Genomic DNA, 24,669 nt, shown 5'->3' on the forward strand with positions numbered 1-24,669 from the left:
GCCCGGATCGGCACCAATATCCAAAGCACCTTATAGAATGGCGCCAAAAGAGTTGGAGGAGCTTAAGGTGCAACTGCAAGAGCTACTGGAATTGGGATTCATTAGACCTAGCGTGTCACCATGGGGAGCACCAGTGTTGTTTGTAAAGAAGAAGGATGGAACGATGAGGATGTGCATCGACTATCGGGAGCTAAACAAACTAACGCTAAAGAACAAGTATCCACTACCAAGGATAGACGACTTGTTTGACCAACTTCGAGGGGCAGGAGTCTTCTCTAAGATGGATTTGAGGTCTGGGTACCATCAGTTGAGGGTTCGGCGAGAAGATGTACCCAAGACGGCGTTCCGAACAAGATATGGTCATTATGAGTTCGTTGTAATGCCTTTTGGACTGACGAACGCCCCGGCAGTGTTCATGGACCTTATGAACCGCGTGTTCCATCCATTTCTGGATCGGTTTGTCCTGGTTTTCATCGATGATGTGCTCATTTACTCGAAGAACGAAGAGGAGCACAAAGAGCACTTGAGAACCGTCCTAGCAACTCTAAGGGACGAGAAACTATATGCCAAGTTCAGTAAATGCGAGTTTTGGCTCAAGGAAGTGAATTTTCTGGGACATGTAGTAACTTCAGATGGAATTCGTGTGGACCCGGCCAAGGTGGAAGCGGTGCAGGAGTGGAAGTCACCTTCTACGCAAAACGAAATCCGAAGCTTTTTAGGACTGGCGGGCTATTATCGAAGATTCATCGAGGGATTCTCGAAGATAGCAAGGCCAATGACGCAACAACTGAAAAAGGGAGTCAAGATGATTTGGACGCCAGAATGTGAGGCGAGCTTTCAGTTGTTGAAGGAGAAATTGACCACCGCACCAATCCTAGCTGTGCCGGAGCCAGAGACTGACTATGCGGTATATACGGATGCGTCGAAGGTGGGACTAGGATGTGTGCTTATGCAGAAGGGGAAAGTGATTGCATATGCATCGAGACAATTGAAGCCCCATGAACTGAATTATCCGACGCATGACTTGGAACTGGCAGCTGTGGTGCATGCTTTGAAAATCTGGAGGCACCATCTCTATGGAGTCCGTTGTGAGATATACACGGACCATAAGAGTCTAAAGTACTTCTTTGAGCAAAAGGAGCTGAATATGCGCCAACGTAGGTGGCTCGAGTTGGTGAAGGACTACGATTGTGGTATAAATTACCATCCGGGAAAAGCAAACGTAGTGGCCGACGCTCTTAGTAGGAAGTCTCAATCTCAACTGGCCACCTTTCTTACTATCGAGGAGAGTATAATCCGAGAGTTCAGTAAGATGCGCTTGGAAGTGGTGAGAATGCCCGAGACTGTGGAAGGGATAGTAGCCACGTTGGTGATGGAACCCGACTTAAGAGCCAGAATTGTGGAAGCTCAACGGCGAGATACGCTACTAGAAATGTTTCGCTCAGAAGTGAGGACGGGTGAACCCGGAAGTTTCCGTGAGGCAGCGGATAACGGTCTCACCTACAAGGGAAGGTTGTGTGTGCCCAAGGATGAAGGCTTGAGGATGGAAATCATGAGAGAAGCACATGAAACCCCATACGCTGCCCATCCAGGGAGCACCAAAATGTATCAAGACTTGAAAAGACAGTTTTGGTGGAACGGTATGAAAAAACATGTTGCGGCATTTGTGGAGAGATGCCTGGCATGTCAACAAGTAAAGGCGCTACACCAACGGCCCTATGGGAAATTGCAACCCCTCGAGATTCCGGAATGGAAGTGGGAACATATTGCAATGGACTTTGTGATAGGACTGCCAAAATCCCAGCGAGGGAACACGGTGATTTGGGTGATTATAGATCGTCTCACCAAATCTGCCCATTTTGTGCCGGTTCGTGCCACTTATGGATCCGAGCAGTTGGCTAAGGTATATGTACGGGAAATTATACGCTTGCATGGAGTTCCAGCGACAATCACATCTGATCGTGATGCTAAATTCACTTCTAGATTTTGGACAAGCCTGCAGCGCGAGTTGGGGACTAAGTTGAATTTCAGTACAGCTTTCCACCCACAAACCGACGGGCAGTCGGAGAGAACAATTCAAGCCTTAGAGGATATGCTGCGAGCCGTGGTGCTAGATCGAGGCGTAGGTTGGGAAGAAGTGTTGCCCTTGGTAGAGTTCGCGTACAACAATAGTTACCAGGCGACTATCAAGATGGCCCCATATGAGGCATTGTATGGAAAGAAGTGTAGGTCGCCACTTTATTGGGATGAAGTGGGTGAGAGAAGAATTCTCGGACCAGACTCTGTAGAAGAGATGATAGAGATTGTCCGACAAATCCGTGGGAGGATCAAGGAGGCACAGGATCGACAGAAATCTTATGCGGATGTTCGAAGGACCGATTTACAATTCGAGGTCGGAGAAAAGGTCTTTCTGAAAGTTTCCCCTTCTAAGGGAATAACTCGTTTTGGAGTGAAAGGAAAGCTTAGACCCCGATTCATCGGTCCATACGAGATTTTGGATAGAGTCGGCATGGTGGCATACAGATTGGCCCTACCACCAAGCTTTGGAAATGTGCACAACGTCTTCCATGTGTCACAATTGAGGAAGTACGTGTTTGACCCCACACACATAGTTCACCAAGAAGAGATGATGGTCCTAAATCCCGATCTAAGCTATGAGGAGAAGCCCGAGGCCATTTTGGATCGAAGAGTGCAAGAATTGAGGAATAAGTCAATTGCTTCGGTGAAAGTACGGTGGAGGAATCATGGAACCGAAGAGGCAACATGGGAATCAGAAGATAAGATGAGAGAGAAGTTTCCAGAACTGTTTGAGTAATCTAACAAATTTCGGGACGAAATTTTTGTTAAGGTGGGAGGAATGTAATACCCGAAAATTTGTGGAATTTTATTCTTTTAATTAAGGATGAAATTTTCTTTATGTTTTTGTGTTTAAAATATGGTGTGGAAAATATTTTGTGTTTATTTGATTGTTGTGGATGTGGTATTTTCTACCTAGGCAAATTAAAATGTAATTAAATAATTAATTAAGCCATGTTTTTAAAAATCCTAATTAAAATTAAATCTCTCTCTCTCTCTCTCTCTCGGTTTCTCTCCCCCTCCCCACTACTTTCTCAACCTCCCCACTCCCTCTTAACCGATACATCATCCCCTTTCCAATCTCTCCCCACATCGGTTTTTCTCTTTTCTCTCTTGCAATTGCTCTCAACACCGGTAAGCTCCCTCTCTCCTTCTCCCTCTCGGTTCTCATCTTTTTCATTCACTCCCTCTCATCATCGTCTTGGATTCCTCAAGGTGATACCCCCCTTCGTCGTGAATCGGAGTCGTAAGAGGAAGTAAAGCTTTTTCACTACGTTGAACTATCCGGGAAAGGTAACACAAGGCCTCAACTCTCGTTTAATTCGAAAAACATGCATGTAGGACGTTTTTGGATGGGTTAGATGTTGAATAGGATTTGTGGCTATGTGCTTGTGTTGAACATGTTTTCGGTGATAACTGACAGTGGGTTCCGACCCCTTTTTGACTGAGCAAACGATCTCCTTTTGGTTCGAATTTTTTAGCTGTATAAACTTTGGTGTGTCTTCTGTGTGGTGTGTAAATTTCAGCTTCTTTGGAGGTCGTATGATTTTATTATGATTTCTGCAAGTAAACTGCGCAGTTCTGCGTGTTGTGTGTTTTTGGGAGATGTTTTCATGTGCAATGGTTGGGTTTCTGAGTGTTGTGCTTTTGTGATGTATGTGGGTGTGTTTGGCCAAGAGATGGCTCGGAAAATCAGTGTTTGGTTCGAGGGTTTCGTGTGTGTTGGCCGAGAGTTGTAGGGTTCAGCCTAGGGCAGATTTGTGGAGAGTCTGGAAGGGATGATCCCAGGTGTCTGGGTGTGTTTTGGGACCGAGAATGTGTGGTGTGAATGTTGTATAGGGTTTGAGAATCGGAAGTTGGAGGAAAGTGAGTGTGCACGGAACGAGCAGGCGGCCGAGGTGCCGAGCAGGCGGCCGAGATGCCGAGCCAGCGGCCGAGGTGCCGAGCAGGCGGCCGAGGTGCCGAGCCAGCGGCCGAGGTGCCGAACAGGTGGCCGAGGTGCCGAGCCACCGGCCGAGACACCGAGCCATGTCGAGACGCCGATCCTTTTTCCGAGTTTTTCCGAACCTTTTCCGAGCCAAGTGAGCCGTTTGCACAGTAAGGGTATGCCAGGACTTGGAGTGCTGTGTTCGTGTGTCGTGTGCGCGTTTTGGGTACGTCGTTTGCATGCGGGGTGTGTTTCGAACGTGTGACTTTGTGTGTTTGTTTTGTAACATGTTGTTAAGTGTATGTACGTGTAACGTGCTAGATATTGAAGTCGTCCACGTAGGAATCATGCATTGTCGTTTAAAGTCTCGTCTCTTCTGACTCTAATCATGATACAATTTATCTTTCAAAAGGGTGATCTTTTACGAGGAAAGTGTGGTTGAAGGGAACCTTTTTAAAAGCTAAGCAATCGAGGTGGGCTTTTCTACCCTACTTTTACGTGGGTTGTTTTTAATACGGACTCTGTTCCGGAATTGTTTATGGAGGTGAACTGTTTGTCTTGCCAAATGTTTTGATTTGAAACCTATCTGAAGTGGTTTACCACATATGTTTAATCGAATTCGGGTCTGTTGGGCTGCGAACCCTCAGGCTAGTGTACACGAGACTGGGTGCCATCTGAGAGCAAGTTGGCCGGTCTAGTGACCTGGGGTGTGGCCACGCCCCTTGTCACCGTTGGGATCAGATAGTGTATGATTGAGGGAATAAGGGTGGCAATATCGGAAAATGACTGCGCAGTCGAATGTATGAAAATATATTTTTGTGTACTTGGGTTATTTTCTTACACTTAAAACCCCAAGGTTACACTGTTATGGCATGACAAACTATGATTTTGGCGTGTGTCCACTGAGTGCAATAAGTACTCAGCCCTGCATGTTGTTTTCTTAATGTGCAGGTTGAGCGGCGATGGGGATGACGGATGTTGAGCAGTGAAAGCCAAATGAGTGTTTTACTTGGTCTTTTGGATGGTGTCGTGTCGTCATACCCGGCATCATCTGTCTTTGGGTCTTTTCCGCTGCTTTGTAATCCGATACAATGTTTTATTTAACTCTGTTTACATTAACTCTAGAAATGTCGCTACAGTACCTGGTTTTAAAATGAATTTCCTTTTATCAAATGTCTTTGGGTCAAATATTCCTGTTTTTCCCCTTTCTTCCCCGCTTCTTTATTCCTCCCCTAGTCGCGGTCCACCGTACTTCCTATCCTTAGGAAATGCGGGCGTGACAGAGTGGTATCAGAGCCTAGGTTTTTTCTTTCTGCTCTGGACCTAAGAGTCTCTTCTGTCTTGATTTAGTTTGTATCCCTGTGTCAAAATAAATAATTGACTAAGTTTTCAAAAGTGTCATTGGCTCAACATCCGACTCATCGCACTCAACCTGAAATGAGGTAATGAAAATTTCGAAATTTTGGAAAGTATATGGAAGTGGAGGAAATTGTGATTTTGGTGTTGAAAATGTTTTATGTAAAGTTTAAGTAAATGTTGAGACATGTGGAAGGGTACAAAGTGATGTGGAAAAGTTGGAAATTATTTGAGTTATGAACTGTTATGGTGTTATGAACTGTTGATGTATGATGAATTTATATGAAAGCATGTGGCTGATGTGTGATGATATGATGACGTGAATGTAGATGTGAGCTTTTATGGGAGAATGTGTTGGCCTTTTGAATGTTTGAACTTAGACGTGATAGGATTTCACTAGTGCTTTTTGGACCTATAGTAGATAAGAACGTTTGGCCTTTGAACACCAGCAGGTTTGGAGTTAGAACATCGATACGTCTGTATACACTTATCTCCCTCTCTTCTTCGGTTATGTACTCTGTTTTTATACGCGAGGCGGTTGTTTCTGTTTTTCTATAGATGGCGCGTATGTTCCGAACCCCGCGACGGAGTGATCGCGATAGACTTAGGGCACAGAGGGTGCTCAGAGATTATAGAGTGTACCGGAAGAAGGATCACGTACCGCTGATCGAGTTCGTGGCACACTTCGACACCCTCTGGAGGGCAGCTCAGGAGTTCGGAGTGACAGAGCATGACGGCATTGAGAAGCTAATAGAATTGCTCCCCGACAGCTGGAAAGAGTGGGCCGAAAGAACGGCGAGGAGGTACACGTGGCATGAGCCCGCTACCGATGACATGGTGGGTGACATGGCTGGCTTTCGGAAGGCCGTGTATTGTGCACTGGTAGACTCTCGAGAGGAACAGCCCCCACAGGATGTGGAAGAGAGGGTCGTGTATCAGGACAAGTATGTGAGCATGTACGAGGGTGAGCAAGGGTTTGAAGATGACTACGGGGAAGAACCCGAGGAGGCTCAGCAAGAGAACCCCGAGGAGGACGATGACGAAGACCCAGAGGAAGGACCTATGGATGAGGATGATAGAGTCGTAGTCTAGAATTAGAATAGTTCGTTGTCTTTTCAGTTTTTGCTTTCAGTACGATCTACTCTCGGGAACAATGTTGGCCTTCTTTCTTTTAATGAGAATTTGATTTTGATTTATATCCTATGTGTTGCATCTTATACTACATGAAGATTTTATAAGAAAATTTTGAGAAAGTGGTAATTTTGGATGAGAATTGTAGTAACACTTTTGGATATTGAATCAGAATGCCGCCAAGACGTGCACGCCAACCACGACAAGGACCCAACGTGGAGGCACCACCTCCACCACCACCGCCACCACCACCTCCACCCCCCGCCTCAGCAGGAAAGATTCATAGTTACGTTCTCCAGGCAGAATCCCCCAAAATTCGATGGACAAGGAGATCCATCAAAAGCCGAAGAGTGGATACGCAGCCTCGAACGTATTTTCAGGGTTATGGAGTGCACAGATCAGGAGCGCATTGCTTGCACCACCTTTCAACTATCGGGTGATGCCGATTATTGGTGGGAGACTCGGCAAAGGACTATGAATCCTGCACGCCTGGAAGCGCTAACATGGGAGGAGTTTAAGGTGGAGATTGACAACAAGTATGTCCCAAAGACGTACAGACGGGCCAAGGTGGTAGAATTCCACACGCTAAGCCAAGGCCGAATGACTGTGACCGAGTATGACCAAGCCCTCGCGCAGATGGCACGATATGCGCCCGAGTTGATGGACACCGATGAGAAATGGGCGGTGAAGTTCCGGGCCGGGCTCAGGGATGAGATAAAGGCCGCGTTGGCCTGTCGAGGAGAACTCTCCTACTCGGAGATCTTGACTTGTGCACTTGACGTGGAAGATGCACTCCCTAAACCAAGAGTTGTGGCGACAACAAACGCGACACCTCTACAAGCTCAGCCAGGTCATCAAGAGAAGAGGAGGTGGGATGGTGATCAAACTCAGTATGGTGGCAAGAGGCCACAACACATGAGGAACGCACCCTACAATGGCGGAAGACAGAATACCTTTCAACCGAGGGCAAATTTCCCGCCGAGGAACCCTCAATGTGGGAGATGCTTCAAGTATCACACCGGGGAGTGTCGAGACCCTAGGTGCTTCAACTGTGGTGGGAGTGGCCACTACATCCGAAATTGCCCAAACAAGCACATGGGAACGGGAACGAGACAGAACCAGCTAGGTTTCCGTCCACAATCCCAGGCACTACCTGCACCTCCACCGCAACAACGCCGCCAAGGATTACCATCGCAAGCAAGGGCCTACGCCTTGAGGGGGAAGCAGCCGGCAAACGGGAAAGAAACCTTTGGGCAAGGAAACTTGGCAGGTATGGGCACACTTCTCAATATGCCTATAGTTGTCTTGTTTGATACGGGTGCGTCGCATTCCTTTATATCAACGTCTTGTGTGGATACTTTGGAATTACCTACTGTTAAGACCGAACCCACTATGAGTGTGACCTCACCGGTAGGCGGGACTATAGATATATCCCGATCTTGTGCATGTGTGAACTTTGGAATAGGTGAACTCAGTTTAGTGGCTTATAATTTGCAAGTAATGACGATGGGTAGCGTAGACATAATCTTGGGTATGGATTGGTTAGCGGAGAACCACGTTACCCTTCATTGTAGAGATAGGGAAATCTCGTTTGAAACCCCCGGAAAAGAGCCGACGAAGTTTCACGGAATCCCAATGAGCCGACGCAAGTCCATTATCTCTGCGCTGCAAGCCACTACAATGATTAGGAAGGGATGTCCAGCGTACCTTGTTTATTTGAATGGGGAGGAGAAGAAAGACAGGAAGATAGAAGATGTGGCGATAGTGAGTGAATATCCCGATGTCTTCCCCGATGCATTGCCGGGACCCCCACCCGACAGGCAGGTAGAATTCACGATCGATCTGGAGCCCGGATCGGCACCAATATCCAAAGCACCTTATAGAATGGCGCCAAAAGAGTTGGAGGAGCTTAAGGTGCAACTGCAAGAGCTACTGGAATTGGGATTCATTAGACCTAGCGTGTCACCATGGGGAGCACCAGTGTTGTTTGTAAAGAAGAAGGATGGAACGATGAGGATGTGCATCGACTATCGGGAGCTAAACAAACTAACGCTAAAGAACAAGTATCCACTACCAAGGATAGACGACTTGTTTGACCAACTTCGAGGGGCAGGAGTCTTCTCTAAGATGGATTTGAGGTCTGGGTACCATCAGTTGAGGGTTCGGCGAGAAGATGTACCCAAGACGGCGTTCCGAACAAGATATGGTCATTATGAGTTCGTTGTAATGCCTTTTGGACTGACGAACGCCCCGGCAGTGTTCATGGACCTTATGAACCGCGTGTTCCATCCATTTCTGGATCGGTTTGTCCTGGTTTTCATCGATGATGTGCTCATTTACTCGAAGAACGAAGAGGAGCACAAAGAGCACTTGAGAACCGTCCTAGCAACTCTAAGGGACGAGAAACTATATGCCAAGTTCAGTAAATGCGAGTTTTGGCTCAAGGAAGTGAATTTTCTGGGACATGTAGTAACTTCAGATGGAATTCGTGTGGACCCGGCCAAGGTGGAAGCGGTGCAGGAGTGGAAGTCACCTTCTACGCAAAACGAAATCCGAAGCTTTTTAGGACTGGCGGGCTATTATCGAAGATTCATCGAGGGATTCTTGAAGATAGCAAGGCCAATGACGCAACAACTGAAAAAGGGAGTCAAGATGATTTGGACGCCAGAATGTGAGGCGAGCTTTCAGTTGTTGAAGGAGAAATTGACCACCGCACCAATCCTAGCTGTGCCGGAGCCAGAGACTGACTATGCGGTATATACGGATGCGTCGAAGGTGGGACTAGGATGTGTGCTTATGCAGAAGGGGAAAGTGATTGCATATGCATCGAGACAATTGAAGCCCCATGAACTGAATTATCCGACGCATGACTTGGAACTGGCAGCTGTGGTGCATGCTTTGAAAATCTGGAGGCACCATCTCTATGGAGTCCGTTGTGAGATATACACGGACCATAAGAGTCTAAAGTACTTCTTTGAGCAAAAGGAGCTGAATATGCGCCAACGTAGGTGGCTCGAGTTGGTGAAGGACTACGATTGTGGTATAAATTACCATCCGGGAAAAGCAAACGTAGTGGCCGACGCTCTTAGTAGGAAGTCTCAATCTCAGCTGGCCACCTTTCTTACTATCGAGGAGAGTATAATCCGAGAGTTCAGTAAGATGCGCTTGGAAGTGGTGAGAATGCCCGAGACTGTGGAAGGGATAGTAGCCACGTTGGTGATGGAACCCGACTTAAGAGCCAGAATTGTGGAAGCTCAACGGCGAGATACGCTACTAGAAATGTTTCGCTCAGAAGTGAGGACGGGTGAACCCGGAAGTTTCCGTGAGGCAGCGGATAACGGTCTCACCTACAAGGGAAGGTTGTGTGTGCCCAAGGATGAAGGCTTGAGGATGGAAATCATGAGAGAAGCACATGAAACCCCATACGCTGCCCATCCAGGGAGCACCAAAATGTATCAAGACTTGAAAAGACAGTTTTGGTGGAACGGTATGAAAAAACATGTTGCGGCATTTGTGGAGAGATGCCTGGCATGTCAACAAGTAAAGGCGCTACACCAACGGCCCTATGGGAAATTGCAACCCCTCGAGATTCCGGAATGGAAGTGGGAACATATTGCAATGGACTTTGTGATAGGACTGCCAAAATCCCAGCGAGGGAACACGGTGATTTGGGTGATTATAGATCGTCTCACCAAATCTGCCCATTTTGTGCCGGTTCGTGCCACTTATGGATCCGAGCAGTTGGCTAAGGTATATGTACGGGAAATTATACGCTTGCATGGAGTTCCAGCGACAATCACATCTGATCGTGATGCTAAATTCACTTCTAGATTTTGGACAAGCCTGCAGCGCGAGTTGGGGACTAAGTTGAATTTCAGTACAGCTTTCCACCCACAAACCGACGGGCAGTCGGAGAGAACAATTCAAGCCTTAGAGGATATGCTGCGAGCCGTGGTGCTAGATCGAGGCGTAGGTTGGGAAGAAGTGTTGCCCTTGGTAGAGTTCGCGTACAACAATAGTTACCAGGCGACTATCAAGATGGCCCCATATGAGGCATTGTATGGAAAGAAGTGTAGGTCGCCACTTTATTGGGATGAAGTGGGTGAGAGAAGAATTCTCGGACCAGACTCTGTAGAAGAGATGATAGAGATTGTCCGACAAATCCGTGGGAGGATCAAGGAGGCACAGGATCGACAGAAATCTTATGCGGATGTTCGAAGGACCGATTTACAATTCGAGGTCGGAGAAAAGGTCTTTCTGAAAGTTTCCCCTTCTAAGGGAATAACTCGTTTTGGAGTGAAAGGAAAGCTTAGACCCCGATTCATCGGTCCATACGAGATTTTGGATAGAGTCGGCATGGTGGCATACAGATTGGCCCTACCACCAAGCTTTGGAAATGTGCACAACGTCTTCCATGTGTCACAATTGAGGAAGTACGTGTTTGACCCCACACACATAGTTCACCAAGAAGAGATGATGGTCCTAAATCCCGATCTAAGCTATGAGGAGAAGCCCGAGGCCATTTTGGATCGAAGAGTGCAAGAATTGAGGAATAAGTCAATTGCTTCGGTGAAAGTACGGTGGAGGAATCATGGAACCGAAGAGGCAACATGGGAATCAGAAGATAAGATGAGAGAGAAGTTTCCAGAACTGTTTGAGTAATCTAACAAATTTCGGGACGAAATTTTTGTTAAGGTGGGAGGAATGTAATACCCGAAAATTTGTGGAATTTTATTCTTTTAATTAAGGATGAAATTTTCTTTATGTTTTTGTGTTTAAAATATGGTGTGGAAAATATTTTGTGTTTATTTGATTGTTGTGGATGTGGTATTTTCTACCTAGGCAAATTAAAATGTAATTAAATAATTAATTAAGCCATGTTTTTAAAAATCCTAATTAAAATTAAATCTCTCTCTCTCTCTCTCTCTCTCGGTTTCTCTCCCCCTCCCCACTACTTTCTCAACCTCCCCACTCCCTCTTAACCGATACATCATCCCCTTTCCAATCTCTCCCCACATCGGTTTTTCTCTTTTCTCTCTTGCAATTGCTCTCAACACCGGTAAGCTCCCTCTCTCCTTCTCCCTCTCGGTTCTCATCTTTTTCATTCACTCCCTCTCATCATCGTCTTGGATTCCTCAAGGTGATACCCCCCTTCGTCGTGAATCGGAGTCGTAAGAGGAAGTAAAGCTTTTTCACTACGTTGAACTATCCGGGAAAGGTAACACAAGGCCTCAACTCTCGTTTAATTCGAAAAACATGCATGTAGGACGTTTTTGGATGGGTTAGATGTTGAATAGGATTTGTGGCTATGTGCTTGTGTTGAACATGTTTTCGGTGATAACTGACAGTGGGTTCCGACCCCTTTTTGACTGATCAAACGATCTCCTTTTGGTTCGAATTTTTTAGCTGTATAAACTTTGGTGTGTCTTCTGTGTGGTGTGTAAATTTCAGCTTCTTTGGAGGTCGTATGATTTTATTATGATTTCTGCAAGTAAACTGCGCAGTTCTGCGTGTTGTGTGTTTTTGGGAGATGTTTTCATGTGCAATGGTTGGGTTTCTGAGTGTTGTGCTTTTGTGATGTATGTGGGTGTGTTTGGCCAAGAGATGGCTCGGAAAATCAGTGTTTGGTTCGAGGGTTTCGTGTGTGTTGGCCGAGAGTTGTAGGGTTCAGCCTAGGGCAGATTTGTGGAGAGTCTGGAAGGGATGATCCCAGGTGTCTGGGTGTGTTTTGGGACCGAGAATGTGTGGTGTGAATGTTGTATAGGGTTTGAGAATCGGAAGTTGGAGGAAAGTGAGTGTGCACGGAACGAGCAGGCGGCCGAGGTGCCGAGCAGGCGGCCGAGATGCCGAGCCAGCGGCCGAGGTGCCGAGCCAGCGGCCGAGGTGCCGAGCAGGCGGCCGAGATGCCGAGCCAGCGGCCGAGGTGCCGAGCAGGCGGCTGAGGTGCCGAGCCAGCGGCCGAGCAGGCGGCCGAGATGCCGAGCCAGCGGCCGAGGTGCCGAGCAGGCGGCCGAGGTGCCGAGCCAGCGGCCGAGGTGCCGAACAGGTGGCCGAGGTGCCGAGCCACCGGCCGAGACACCGAGCCATGTCGAGACGCCGATCCTTTTTCCGAGTTTTTCCGAACCTTTTCCGAGCCAAGTGAGCCGTTTGCACAGTAAGGGTATGCCAGGACTTGGAGTGCTGTGTTCGTGTGTCGTGTGCGCGTTTTGGGTACGTCGTTTGCATGCGGGGTGTGTTTCGAACGTGTGACTTTGTGTGTTTGTTTTGTAACATGTTGTTAAGTGTATGTACGTGTAACGTGCTAGATATTGAAGTCGTCCACGTAGGAATCATGCATTGTCGTTTAAAGTCTCGTCTCTTCTGACTCTAATCATGATACAATTTATCTTTCAAAAGGGTGATCTTTTACGAGGAAAGTGTGGTTGAAGGGAACCTTTTTAAAAGCTAAGCAATCGAGGTGGGCTTTTCTACCCTACTTTTACGTGGGTTGTTTTTAATACGGACTCTGTTCCGGAATTGTTTATGGAGGTGAACTGTTTGTCTTGCCAAATGTTTTGATTTGAAACCTATCTGAAGTGGTTTACCACATATGTTTAATCGAATTCGGGTCTGTTGGGCTGCGAACCCTCAGGCTAGTGTACACGAGACTGGGTGCCATCTGAGAGCAAGTTGGCCGGTCTAGTGACCTGGGGTGTGGCCACGCCCCTTGTCACCGTTGGGATCAGATAGTGTATGATTGAGGGAATAAGGGTGGCAATATCGGAAAATGACTGCGCAGTCGAATGTATGAAAATATATTTTTGTGTACTTGGGTTATTTTCTTACACTTAAAACCCCAAGGTTACACTGTTATGGCATGACAAACTATGATTTTGGCATGTGTCCACTGAGTGCAATAAGTACTCAGCCCTGCATGTTGTTTTCTTAATGTGCAGGTTGAGCGGCGATGGGGATGACGGATGTTGAGCAGTGAAAGCCAAATGAGTGTTTTACTTGGTCTTTTGGATGGTGTCGTGTCGTCATACCCGGCATCATCTGTCTTTGGGTCTTTTCCGCTGCTTTGTAATCCGATACAATGTTTTATTTAACTCTGTTTACATTAACTCTAGAAATGTCGCTACAGTACCTGGTTTTAAAATGAATTTCCTTTTATCAAATGTCTTTGGGTCAAATATTCCTGTTTTTCCCCTTTCTTCCCCGCTTCTTTATTCCTCCCCTAGTCGCGGTCCACCGTACTTCCTATCCTTAGGAAATGCGGGCGTGACATGGGATTTTTTAAAACAACTCGAATTATAATCACATAATTATATGGTTTTGTGGCGCATGTGAGAGAGGGACTACGGTGTGGTGTGGGAAAACATAAATTTTAAATTTGATTAAACCACATAGTATGGGGATAGCCTTTTGTGCATAAGTAACACCGAATAATTAAAAGATGAGGCTGAGCAAATCTAAAAGAAGTGGTTCTAATTCGATGGATGTAAGAGGAAAATGAGACATGGTCCCTCCCACTAATCGAACTAATGTACCACATAAACCTCAACTGAATATCTAAATCTGACCTTTTTTATCTTTTATTCTTTGTTCTTTTTAATCTCAGCCCCATGATATATATATAGCACATAAACCTGAACTGAATATCTAAATCTGAAAACCACTAGATTAGTTCCATGTGGTCTACCATCAAATGGTAGTATAGTATATACCATTAGATTCATAAGTTATAACGAATGAATTGTGGGCGACAGAGGGAATGATGAAAACCACTAGAAATTGACACACACACATGTATATAATATTTTTGTAATATATTATTCAATTGAACTTTCGTTTTCCCTCTAAACTCTTAAGTCAGGGTTTTTGCTAAAGGAAAGCTTTCAAATACACAATAGAAAAAAGAAATAGCCGAAATCGACCGTAAATAAGAAAATTATATCAGTGTCATGACTTGATGAAATAGAGATATAGATGCATGGAATTATTATTAATATAATAGGAGGATCATTTTGCCCTAGCAAGTATTTGGTATGGTTGACTATGATGCAATATACTTTATCACCGGCAACTGTTTATGCAACCACATACTTCCAAAAGGGGAAGACACGTTTCGAAATATTTCTAAATATACACTGTTCACTTTATGATTATAATCATATTCATTCAAATTTAATCCAATTTAAGTATCTCTGTATCGAAAAGTTTTAGCAAATGACCAAACCTGAGAAGTTATGCAATCAAGAATATCATCTGAATTGAGTTTTACCTTGATCAATTGAGTTGACATGTAGTATAACTCAATATGCAATTGCAAGTTTTTGCATCTTCACTAATCTTAAGTCATTATTTAATTTACATATTAACGAGGGCAAACAAAAGTAAGTGGTTTTTGTACTATATTTGAAAAGGAAATTAATTTAAGAGCACATGTCAATTTGTTCTGCTCCACAATTAAATGAGAAAATCGTCCAACTGAGATGATGGTAGTGATTCATGTTATCTCTTTTATGGAAATGATGTCTCCATTATTTATTAATATTTATAGCTATGATATAACACATCCAACAAGTCAATGTTTTTCTTTTACTTTTTCGAAATTCCGTAATTGCATAGTTATTACTTCTTCTTATTGTCAATTGAATATTGAAAATAATGTTCAATATGGCCATCAACGTCTTTAGTTTTTATTCCTAAAAATATAAAATAAATACTACCATCTTTATGTATTCTTATTGTTCGACCTCAAGTGTCTCCATCTCGACAACATGTATAATATATTAAAAATATTTCAGGAGTTTTGTCTTTATCAATAGGGTTAATTAATTAAGCCTTCTTTTGAATCGCATTACAATAGCAAACATTAATTTTCACTATAAATGGAATGCATATATAATCACATGGTCATAGATAAAGAGGGTTAATTAATTAAGCCTTTTTTTGAATCGCATTACAATAGCAAACATTAATTTTCACTATAAATGGAATGCATATATAATCACATTAGTATCTAATCCACAACTAACACTAATTCTACGCTATTAAATCATAAAATGAGTGGATGAGATCGAAGTTCATGGATTTCAATAAATAATACTTCCTCCGTCCTCCAAAGTTTGTCCCAATTTACCATTTTTGCCTGTCTCACAAAGTTTGTCCCAATTAGAATCTTTCCAAAAATAGACATTAAATACACCCCTCAATCTCCTAAATGTGAGACCCTTATTCCACTATACACTTGCATTTAATACAAAGTCAAACAATTTCTAAAACCCGTATCAGGTCAAATTGGGACACACTTTGGAGGACCGAGGGAGTAGATAAAATATCAACTAAAGAGTAAAATAGTCAATCTGTTATAACATACAATTTTCACGATTTTTTTATATCAACATAATGTAATACAAATATCAACACAACGACATGAGAATTTCAACACAAGTATGTGGAAATATCAAGAGTTAATGGATATTGTACATGCATTATATTGAGATTTTTTTATGCATTTATTGATATAAAATATGATTATCAACATATACGAAACTTGAAATAAAAATTATAAAATTTCATCATTCGATCATCGTCATAACATATGCAATTGAGATCTCGCTAGAATCCTTATCAAATTACCTTTAATTTGATATATTATTTTACGAATATAGTATAATTTAAATTGAAAGAGTTACGTAAATTTCAAGGTTTGAGATGATTTTGAGGAGAGAGAGTGTGGTTAGTTTTAACTATAAGAATTGACCAATATACTCTTTAAATTTATTTAGTAATTTTTAAAATTTTGAATATAATCCCATGTGACATTATTTCAACCACTAGATATCCTAATCCAATGGCTAAAATTTGGTCTCAATGGAGATTGCTAATTAGTTACCATTACAATAATGATATAACTAAAAGAAAACAAAATAAGGTAACATGAGGATGATAAATTAATGTCTACTATTCCCTCCATCCCAACTAAGTTGAGACAAAATTTTTGGGCACGAGATTAAGAAATTATGTTGACAAGTGGGAGAGAGGATTGAAGTGGAAAAGATAAAGATAAAGTAAAGTAGATAGTGGAATAAAATAAGGGTGATTGAATGTTTTGTTTTTTGTTAAAAAGGGAAATGACTCAACTTAATTGGGACATCCAAAAAAGAATACGACTCAACTTAGTTGAGACGGAGGGAGTACTATTTTTTCTATGAAAATCTAAACTTATCCAAACTCTCAACACTATAATTTACAATAGGAATATATCTATATCCGTTATACCCAAAAGGTTAATTGTGTGCAGATTTTTTCCATATATATTAATCAGGTTTTAAATAATACTCCATTTGTCTCGTAAGAATATGCACTCTTTCTTTTTAGTTCGCCCCACAAGAATATTCACTTTCTAGTTTTTGTAGCTCTTTTCTCTCTAATAAGGTGAGACTCATTCTCCACTAACAATATTTTTATCACTTTTTCTCTCTATCTCTCTTTTACTTTACGAATTTTGTTTTAAAACTCATACAAACCCAATGTGTATATTCTTTTAGGGACGGAGGAAGTATAATTAAACTATTTCAAACAGCACCATATCCAAACAAATAAAATAATTAATATTGCTCAAAACTGAGATTATTACCACCTACAATCTGCGCCACAGTGGACTCAAATTCGTGACCTTTAATCCGAGCATTAACCACTCTACCACTTGGTCAACACACACGCTAATGACTTCTTTTCTCTATAAGAATAAGGAAGACCTTCATTTCCAGTTATAAGGCAGATTTATCGTGACAGACTGACCGATACTGTTTATTTCAACAATTGGGCCTACAAAAAGAATGTTTATAGATAAACAGCCTATTAAGGATTATGTAGTTGGGCTTTAACCGTTAGCCTATAAGGCTATAAAATTAAATTATTGTTATTTTGATAATATAAGAAGAGAAACTCAAGCGGAATGCTACGACGAAGAACAAATTTCGCCTCTCCATGTGCGCAGCCATTAATTAAAGTGCTTACGATATTAATTAGAGTATTAATGACATTAATTACAGTGTTTAAATATTAAATATAATATTAATTTCCTTAGAGCATCCACAGTGGATGCCCGATCTCACGCCCGATCGCCCGAGATCGGGCTCGGGCGTCTTCAAGCATCCAGTGCAAGAGCCGTGCCCGAGCCGCGCAACCGAAAGATAAATCGTCCCGATCTCGAGCCCGATCGGGCCTCCATTGCAGCCTCGCACCTCAGCCCGATCTGTGCATTTTTTTTTGCATTTTTTATTTTTTTTTATTTTTATTTTTTAAATTCTTTAAACCCTAATTAAACACTATATAAATACCCAATCCTCATTCTTCTCAGGCTGCGCCTCCTCCATGGCCTCAGCGATCGAGGAGATCGGAGGTTTTCGCGAGGTGCTTGAGTATAGATTTATACTTGACGCCCAAAACAGCCTTCATCAGGAAATCGATCCGGAAAAACGACAGAGGACTAAAAAGATGATCAAGAATTTGAGCCAGGAGTTAAATTTAGATGACTAGTTTGGTTTATTTTTAATTTAGTTTAATGTAGTTTTTTTAGCTAAGTATGATGTTTTTTTTCTTATTTAAGTAATGTAGTTTTTTTTTTGCATTTGTGGTGTTTAACATAATATATTTTGGTATTGTAGTAATTAAAAACAAAATTAAAACATAATAATATTAAAATTGAAATGAAAATGAAAATGAATAAATAGATAAGGCACCACCTCCACCATTGCAGAAGAAAGGGGCATGCTGACGTGACAACCACTAGGGCTCTACCTAGGGGTGATGGATGCTCTTACTATCCTGTTTGCCCTCCTTTTGCATATAAAATAGAGAAGAGAGTTCTTTAACAAGAAAAAAGTAATCACAAATCTCCAGATCTCTTTATTACTATTTTCATTTCCCATCCAATATTAATGACAAGATTTGATGCTAATGCGACTTTACTTCATTCAAGAAGGTCAAACACTACACCAATCTTTCGTATTTCTGAATTAAAAAAAAAAAAAAAAACTTGACAAGTGCAAATTCACTTAACCAAAACCTAGTCAGGTCTGCAAAATAGAACATATAAATTTGAACAATTTTTTTTACCAGATAATCATATGAAATTGCTGAAAGACATTGAAGGGTAAATTGCATTTTTTCAGCAGTAGGTTAAAGAGAGAAAACTGTGAAGATATCAGCACAAAACTTGCATGGCATCACAGATTCGAACTACAAAAGCGGCACTAAATCAGCATGCCAGCAGCTTCAGCTTTTATGATAAATTGATTCAACCGGGTTTCAATACTGTACCATACTACACCAACGTAAATGATAGACGTGTAAACAAGAAATAAATGAAAAATAACATGTACCACCTTCTACGAATCTGCAGCTCTGAACACTGAGAGTAGAGATAGGAAGAGATTGATGACGTCTAGGTAAAGCGCAATAGAAGCCCAGATATACTCATCATACCCATATCGCTTGATTAGATTGTCGGTGTCATAGACTATGTATCCACAGAATATTATAGCTCCAAGCCCACCGTAGATCATTGTGCTTATTTTGCCCATTGGGAAAAATATCTGCAGCATAAAAGTGGCCAAAATTACATCCCATTGTTTATCCATATGTTAATTATTTTGTAAACAAGATAAGGAACATAATGACATCCACAAACCTGAATTATTCCAAACAGCATAAGTATGATGATAGCTCCGAACAGGAAGGGTCCAAGGAAATTAAAATCGTAACCTCTTCTGGCCGCCCAGAATGTGTAGAGAGTTAGACTGACGACCACGACTGCAGTCAAGACAAAAGCTTCCAGGATAACTTTCCCTGCAAGCATTGGAACGCGCCAAGTTTTCAACGAACAAGTTTATATTTAAAGAGAATACGTGAAAGAACTACATCAGCTAATATGTTCCAAGAACACAAATTTATTACAATCAAGCATTACATTGTTTGTAAAACAAAGCATTATGTTAAAATTTCCTTTACTGGGTACCGTATATTCCATCATTTCCATGTTCTAATTCCTACTTCCTGTAAGATCCCTATCAAAATTCACAGCTAGAGAGATATTATCCTTTCACACTATCATTTGACGAAATCATCAAAGAATCAGCATTTTGAAATCAGGTTCTATCTTATTACTCTACTATGAAATGAGAAAAACCAATGACATATCCTCTTATATAACAAATTAGTACCGTTTTCGGCCGAATTCCACGAATGGACCTCTTGGGAGGTAGTATCCGCCATTTGTACCCGCCAAAAAAAAGTTTCCAGAGAGGGGAAAGACGCGAGAAGCTCTCGCGTGTATTCATAGTAAACACGCGTTTGGCTCATGCGTGTTTCAACTAAACACGCGAGTTGCTCATGCGTGTTTGAATTTATACACGCGAGAGGCTCAAGCGTGTATTAATGTATACACGCGTTTTGCTCAAGCGTGTATACACAATTTTTACCATTTTCCATTTTCATTTTATTTTTACTTTTACTTTTTGCTCAAGCGTGTATAAAATTGCAGAATACTTTTTATTGGATTTCTCAATCAATAATGCAGTATGGTACTATTTATCGTTCAACAAATCTAGGAGGCTATGCCATGTGTAGGCACCACCACCATTAGTAGTAGTATTTTGAAGATATTAAGTAGAGAGCATTTAAGAGGGCCTGCAGCTTTTAATAGAAAATGGGTTGATTCACGGAGGGAGTAATACTTAATTATACTATACAAGTCTACAACTAGTCGTCTTCTTCAAGTTGCGATTTGCAGCAACCATTTTTTTTCTGCAACTCTCCGATTTACAGATTTTTCAGCCCCTTTCACTCATTAAAACTCGACAATATACTCTCCTACGGTAAAATCTTAGGAGGGCTATAGCTAAATTTTGGAAATTTTTAAAAATTTAGAAGAAGAAAAACATCAAAATAAAACATTTGGGAAGGGCTTAAGCTCCTCACTGCTCCTTACTGTGTCTGCCACTGGTGCTGATCTAAAGTGGGAAATAGGAAGAAATAAGTGGCACCATTGATGTTTGAATTAAATAGTTTGCGTCGATTGACAATGAGTTGTTGTTGGAGTTGTCTTCATTTGATTGCAGTAGTCATTCAATTTTGCTTTTCCTTTCTTTTAAATTATCATCATACAAAACCAATCACATTTTCCTTGTTCATGAGGGGATTTCCTTCCTTTCTTGCTGAAACCACTCATTTTCAATATTGTTCGTACTTGAGCAAGGCCCCATCTGGTGTGGAAAATGGCATAAAGTAAGAATAGAATCATTACTTGGATAGCAAGCACTTTTTCCTATATACTACTTATAATATATTGATACACGCTAGAGCAAAACGCGTGTATACATTAATTCACGCTTGACCCTCTCGCGTGTATAAATTCAAACACGCATGAGCAACTCGCGTGTTTAGTTGAAACGCGCATGAGCCAAACGCGTGTTTACTATGAATACACGCGAGAGCTTCTCGCGTCTTTCCCCTCTCTGGAAACTTTTTTTTGGCGGGTACAAATGGCGGATACTACCTCCCAGGAGGTCCATTCGTGGAATTCGCCCTACCGTTTTCCCACATGATCATACCATAACGATCAACTCAAAAGTAACATCAATGTCAATAAAAGCATGATTTGTCTAATCCAGCAATTTAGCAGCTCTTATTTACAGACAACTATAAGAAATCCTAGGATTTTAAAGGTTTCATCTAATCAAACACCAAAAGCATAATAGGTTTATATGGTTAGACTTAAAACAGTCACCCAAGCCTGTATCTGATATCAATCCCAACCTAAATCACATAAGCACGGACCAATAATGCACAAAAACACCTCAAAAAGCTGAATTACAATAACGCACAAACACACCCCAAAAACTGAATCATAATGCAAAACCACAATTAAAGCAATAAAACAAATTGCTCACCATTGGTGTAAGAACAAGAGAGTCCGACTGCGAATGCGAGTGACACCGTGAACAGGGCGAGCAGTATATAGTTCAACGGATGGCTCCGGTAATACGAATATAGCGGGCACAATACTAGGGGAAAAAAACCCCAAAAAAAGGTACCAAACAAAGTCAAAACCCCATCAGTGAAACCACAAGGGATTACCAATTCCACTGAACATACTTAAATTGTTAAATAGAGAAGACGAAATCCTACCAATGAAAGGTGTGATCACAAGCAAAATGTAGAGAACCAGCCCGGTCGTAGTGGTGGTAAAGAAATTCGAAATCGGGTGGACAGTGACGACAACGGCGGCGACGGCGATGGTGAGAAGCAGCTGAATACTGACAATCGAATAGATTTTGCGAATGAACGACCAGCGGAGCTCCGGGCTCTCCAGCATCATCGGGTAGAGAGGCTGGCGGCCTGATTCCACGTCATTCTTATCGTAGCCCCACATCTTCGCAACGAATTAGAGAAATTCTTGTTGATTCAAGAAATTTATCACTGAAATGACCGGGATTGAATTTTAGGTTTTCGAAAGTGTATAAATTCGGGAGAAAGGAAATTTCGTGATGCCTCTGGAGACGACGATTTGCCGCTCGCACGTGCTGCTTTTTTGGAACTTATTAATAGCCCAGCAATAACTCAAGACAAACTAAAAATCCTCCTGCAGATCATCAGGACAAGTAAATAGCCCAGTAATAACTTAGCCACATCACCCCTAATTATATAAAACAAATAATTGACAATCACACAAAATACGGAATTAAAAGTACGACACAGATACGAGAAAATTCAATAATATTATTTAAATTAAAAAAAGTACAATAAAAAAATACATTAATTTAAAAAAAATTACATTATTTAAAAAAAACACGACCTCCGCCTCACTCCTCGTCTCCGTCGCCCCCCTCGCCACCGTCACCGTAGCCGCCGCCTCCGTATCCGCCGGAACCCCTCGGTGCCCCCCGGATCTCAAATCGTCACGCATGCTCACGAGCATTGCGTGAAGAAAACTCTTCTTCTCGGGGTCCGTCGCCGTCCGCTAACGTCTTGGCCATCTGAGCGCGCGTTTGTTGACACGCGAAGAATTTGAGATCCTCTGTCGACTGGCCAAGGGGGGATGCCGACTGTACCTCCTGGGACCCGCCGGCGCCCCCCCTCGCCTCTCGTTGCGCCCGCCTTTGACCAGCCGGGCGAGTGCGGCGAGCAAACGCGGGAGGGGACGGGAACTCCTGTGCATCCTCGGGGAGGTCGTGGGAACCGCCGCTGCTGCCGCTGTAATCACCGGTATAGTTCAGTCGTTGCTTCTTCAGCCAGCCAGCGTCGACACCTGCCCGGAACTTCTCGGAATCGTTCAGCACCTCGTAGCAGTTCCAGTAGGTGAACTCCTTATACAACCCGGGCTGGGGGAAGGCCTTCTCAGCTATCCTACTGCAGTCATCCTCCGTTTGGCCATTGCGGAAGGCGTTGGCGTACAAGCCCGAAAATTGGGAGACCCCAGCCCTAATTCGGTCCCACCCCTTCCGGCACTCCTCCCCGGTGCGCGGCCTCCCCTCCGGGCAAAATCTCATGTTGGCTGCAGTAATTTTGGCCCACATGTTGACGATCCTCTCATTGTTCGAAGTCAGAGGATCATCACAGACACTCACCCACGCCAAAGCGCGACGTTCTCCGCGTCCGTCCACTTCCTCCGCAGCGAGGGGTCGTTCTCGACCGGCTGCGACGACTGGTCGACCCTCTTGTCCTTCCCCTTGCCCTTCTTCTTTGCGGGGCCCCGACCCCGCCCTACCCCCGTTTGAACGGGAGTTTCCGGAACACCGAGAAGATCAATCCCCAACTCCTCTAAGGAGAAAGTCTCATATTGCGTGAACTGTGGCTCCGTTGGGGTCGTTGTGTGCGAAGATTCAGTCGAAAAATAAAAAATGGGGCGATAGACGTTTTCCTCCCCCGGCGTCCACTGCGTCGCCGGTATCCCCCGCGGCGTCCCCTGCGTCGCCGATACCCCTCCCGGCATCATCTGCATCCCGGGACCCCCCGGCATACTCCCCCCGAGTGCCATCCTAGGCATCATCTGCTGCCACGGGTACATGTTGTAGTACCCGGGCATCGGACCTCATCCACCTCCCAAGGGTACCGGGGGGGTTGAGACCCGCTCGTCACTGGAGACTTTCGTTGTTGTTCTCCATTTCGCGTTATTGATCTTGTACAGAATTTAAGATAGAGAGAGTACTCGTTAAAACAAGTGGTGTGAATGAAAATGACGTGCAAATCGCGTATATATAGTGTTTCGAAAATTTAAAAAAAAAAAATAAATTCGCTCGCCAGTCCTGTGCCTGCAATGGCGGCGAGCGCATCGGCGAGCGCTCGCGAATCGGCCAGAGCTAGCCGATTTTTTCGCCGAAATGGCGCTCGCCGGTTCCAATGGTTCAGCGAACGGACCGGCGAGCCGGCCCGCTCGCCGCCATTAGAGATGCTCTTAGAGCATTAGTAGTGCGGAGTCCTAAAGGACGCCCTAAAGCCCGCCCTATGCACCGTCACGTCAGCATTTTATCCTTCTACCCTTCCACCTGCAGTGAAGCGCCCTATAAGCCGCCTTAAAGGCCGCCGTATAGGTTTCACTATTGTTTTGTTAATTAATTTAAATATTTTTAAATATGTCAATGCAAAATAATTTAAAAAATACCACGATTAATTAAAAACAGCAAATCCTACAATGATTAAAAAAAGTTTTACACGCGTTAGAAATGAAAAAAAAGTTGACTACTCTACAAAAGTCCCAACTTGCGGCGCAGCTCATCGATCATCCCCTGGAGGTATTCGGCTTTGGCCGGGTCCTGACATTGCATCAGGGCGTTGTGCGTGTCCAACAACGTCCTCCGGTTGGCGGCCGCTGCCAACTCCGTGTAGGCAAGTGCCGTCGGGGTCGGGGTCGGGATCGGCGATGGGGGGGCGGCCGCCGCTTGCGAGGAGGATGTCGCCTTCGCCTTCCCCTTGTTCTTCGCAGCCTTGACGCCAATGGGACGTCGGGAAGACACCGGTGTGCCGGAACTCTCCTCCTCCTCGTACATCGTTCGGTTGAGGTCCACTGGATATGCGCCGCTTTCATTGCTTGTGTAAGCACCGACTTCGGTGGTCCTCGTCCTCTTTGGAGCAGCCGATGACAGAATCCCGCCCTGGAACTTCTGCTTGTCCTTCAAGAGCGCCCAGAT

General features: G+C 43.5%; 1 protein-coding gene across 1 annotated transcript; it reads right to left on the reverse strand.

The window, feature by feature from the left end:
• Positions 1 to 18,684: 18,684 nt before the first annotated feature.
• On the reverse strand, positions 18,685 to 22,048 carry LOC121794432 (protein LIFEGUARD 2-like). Its single transcript, XM_042192589.1, has 4 exons — positions 21,671 to 22,048; positions 21,433 to 21,546; positions 19,173 to 19,330; positions 18,685 to 19,077 (listed from the first exon to the last, which is right to left on the reverse strand). Exons 1-4 carry the CDS (start codon positions 21,912 to 21,914, stop codon positions 18,871 to 18,873), a joined length of 723 nt encoding a protein of 240 aa, XP_042048523.1. The 5' UTR covers positions 21,915 to 22,048; the 3' UTR covers positions 18,685 to 18,870.
• Between the last annotated feature and the right edge of the window lie 2,621 nt (positions 22,049 to 24,669).

The sequence above is a fragment of the Salvia splendens genome, chromosome 3 (genome assembly GCF_004379255.2).
Source record: "Salvia splendens isolate huo1 chromosome 3, SspV2, whole genome shotgun sequence".
NCBI classification, from domain to species: Eukaryota; Viridiplantae; Streptophyta; class Magnoliopsida; order Lamiales; family Lamiaceae; genus Salvia; species Salvia splendens.

Coding starts and splice junctions, on each gene's coding strand:
- LOC121794432 (XM_042192589.1), bottom strand. CDS start 21,914: ATGTGGGGCTACGATAAGAATGACGTGGAATCAGGCCGCCAGCCTCTC. Junction 21,547..21,670: donor TGTGATCACACCTTTCATTG/GTAGGATTTCGT, acceptor TTTTTCCCCTAG/TATTGTGCCCGCTATATTCG. Junction 19,331..21,432: donor CTCTTGTTCTTACACCAATG/GTGAGCAATTTG, acceptor CAATGCTTGCAG/GGAAAGTTATCCTGGAAGCT.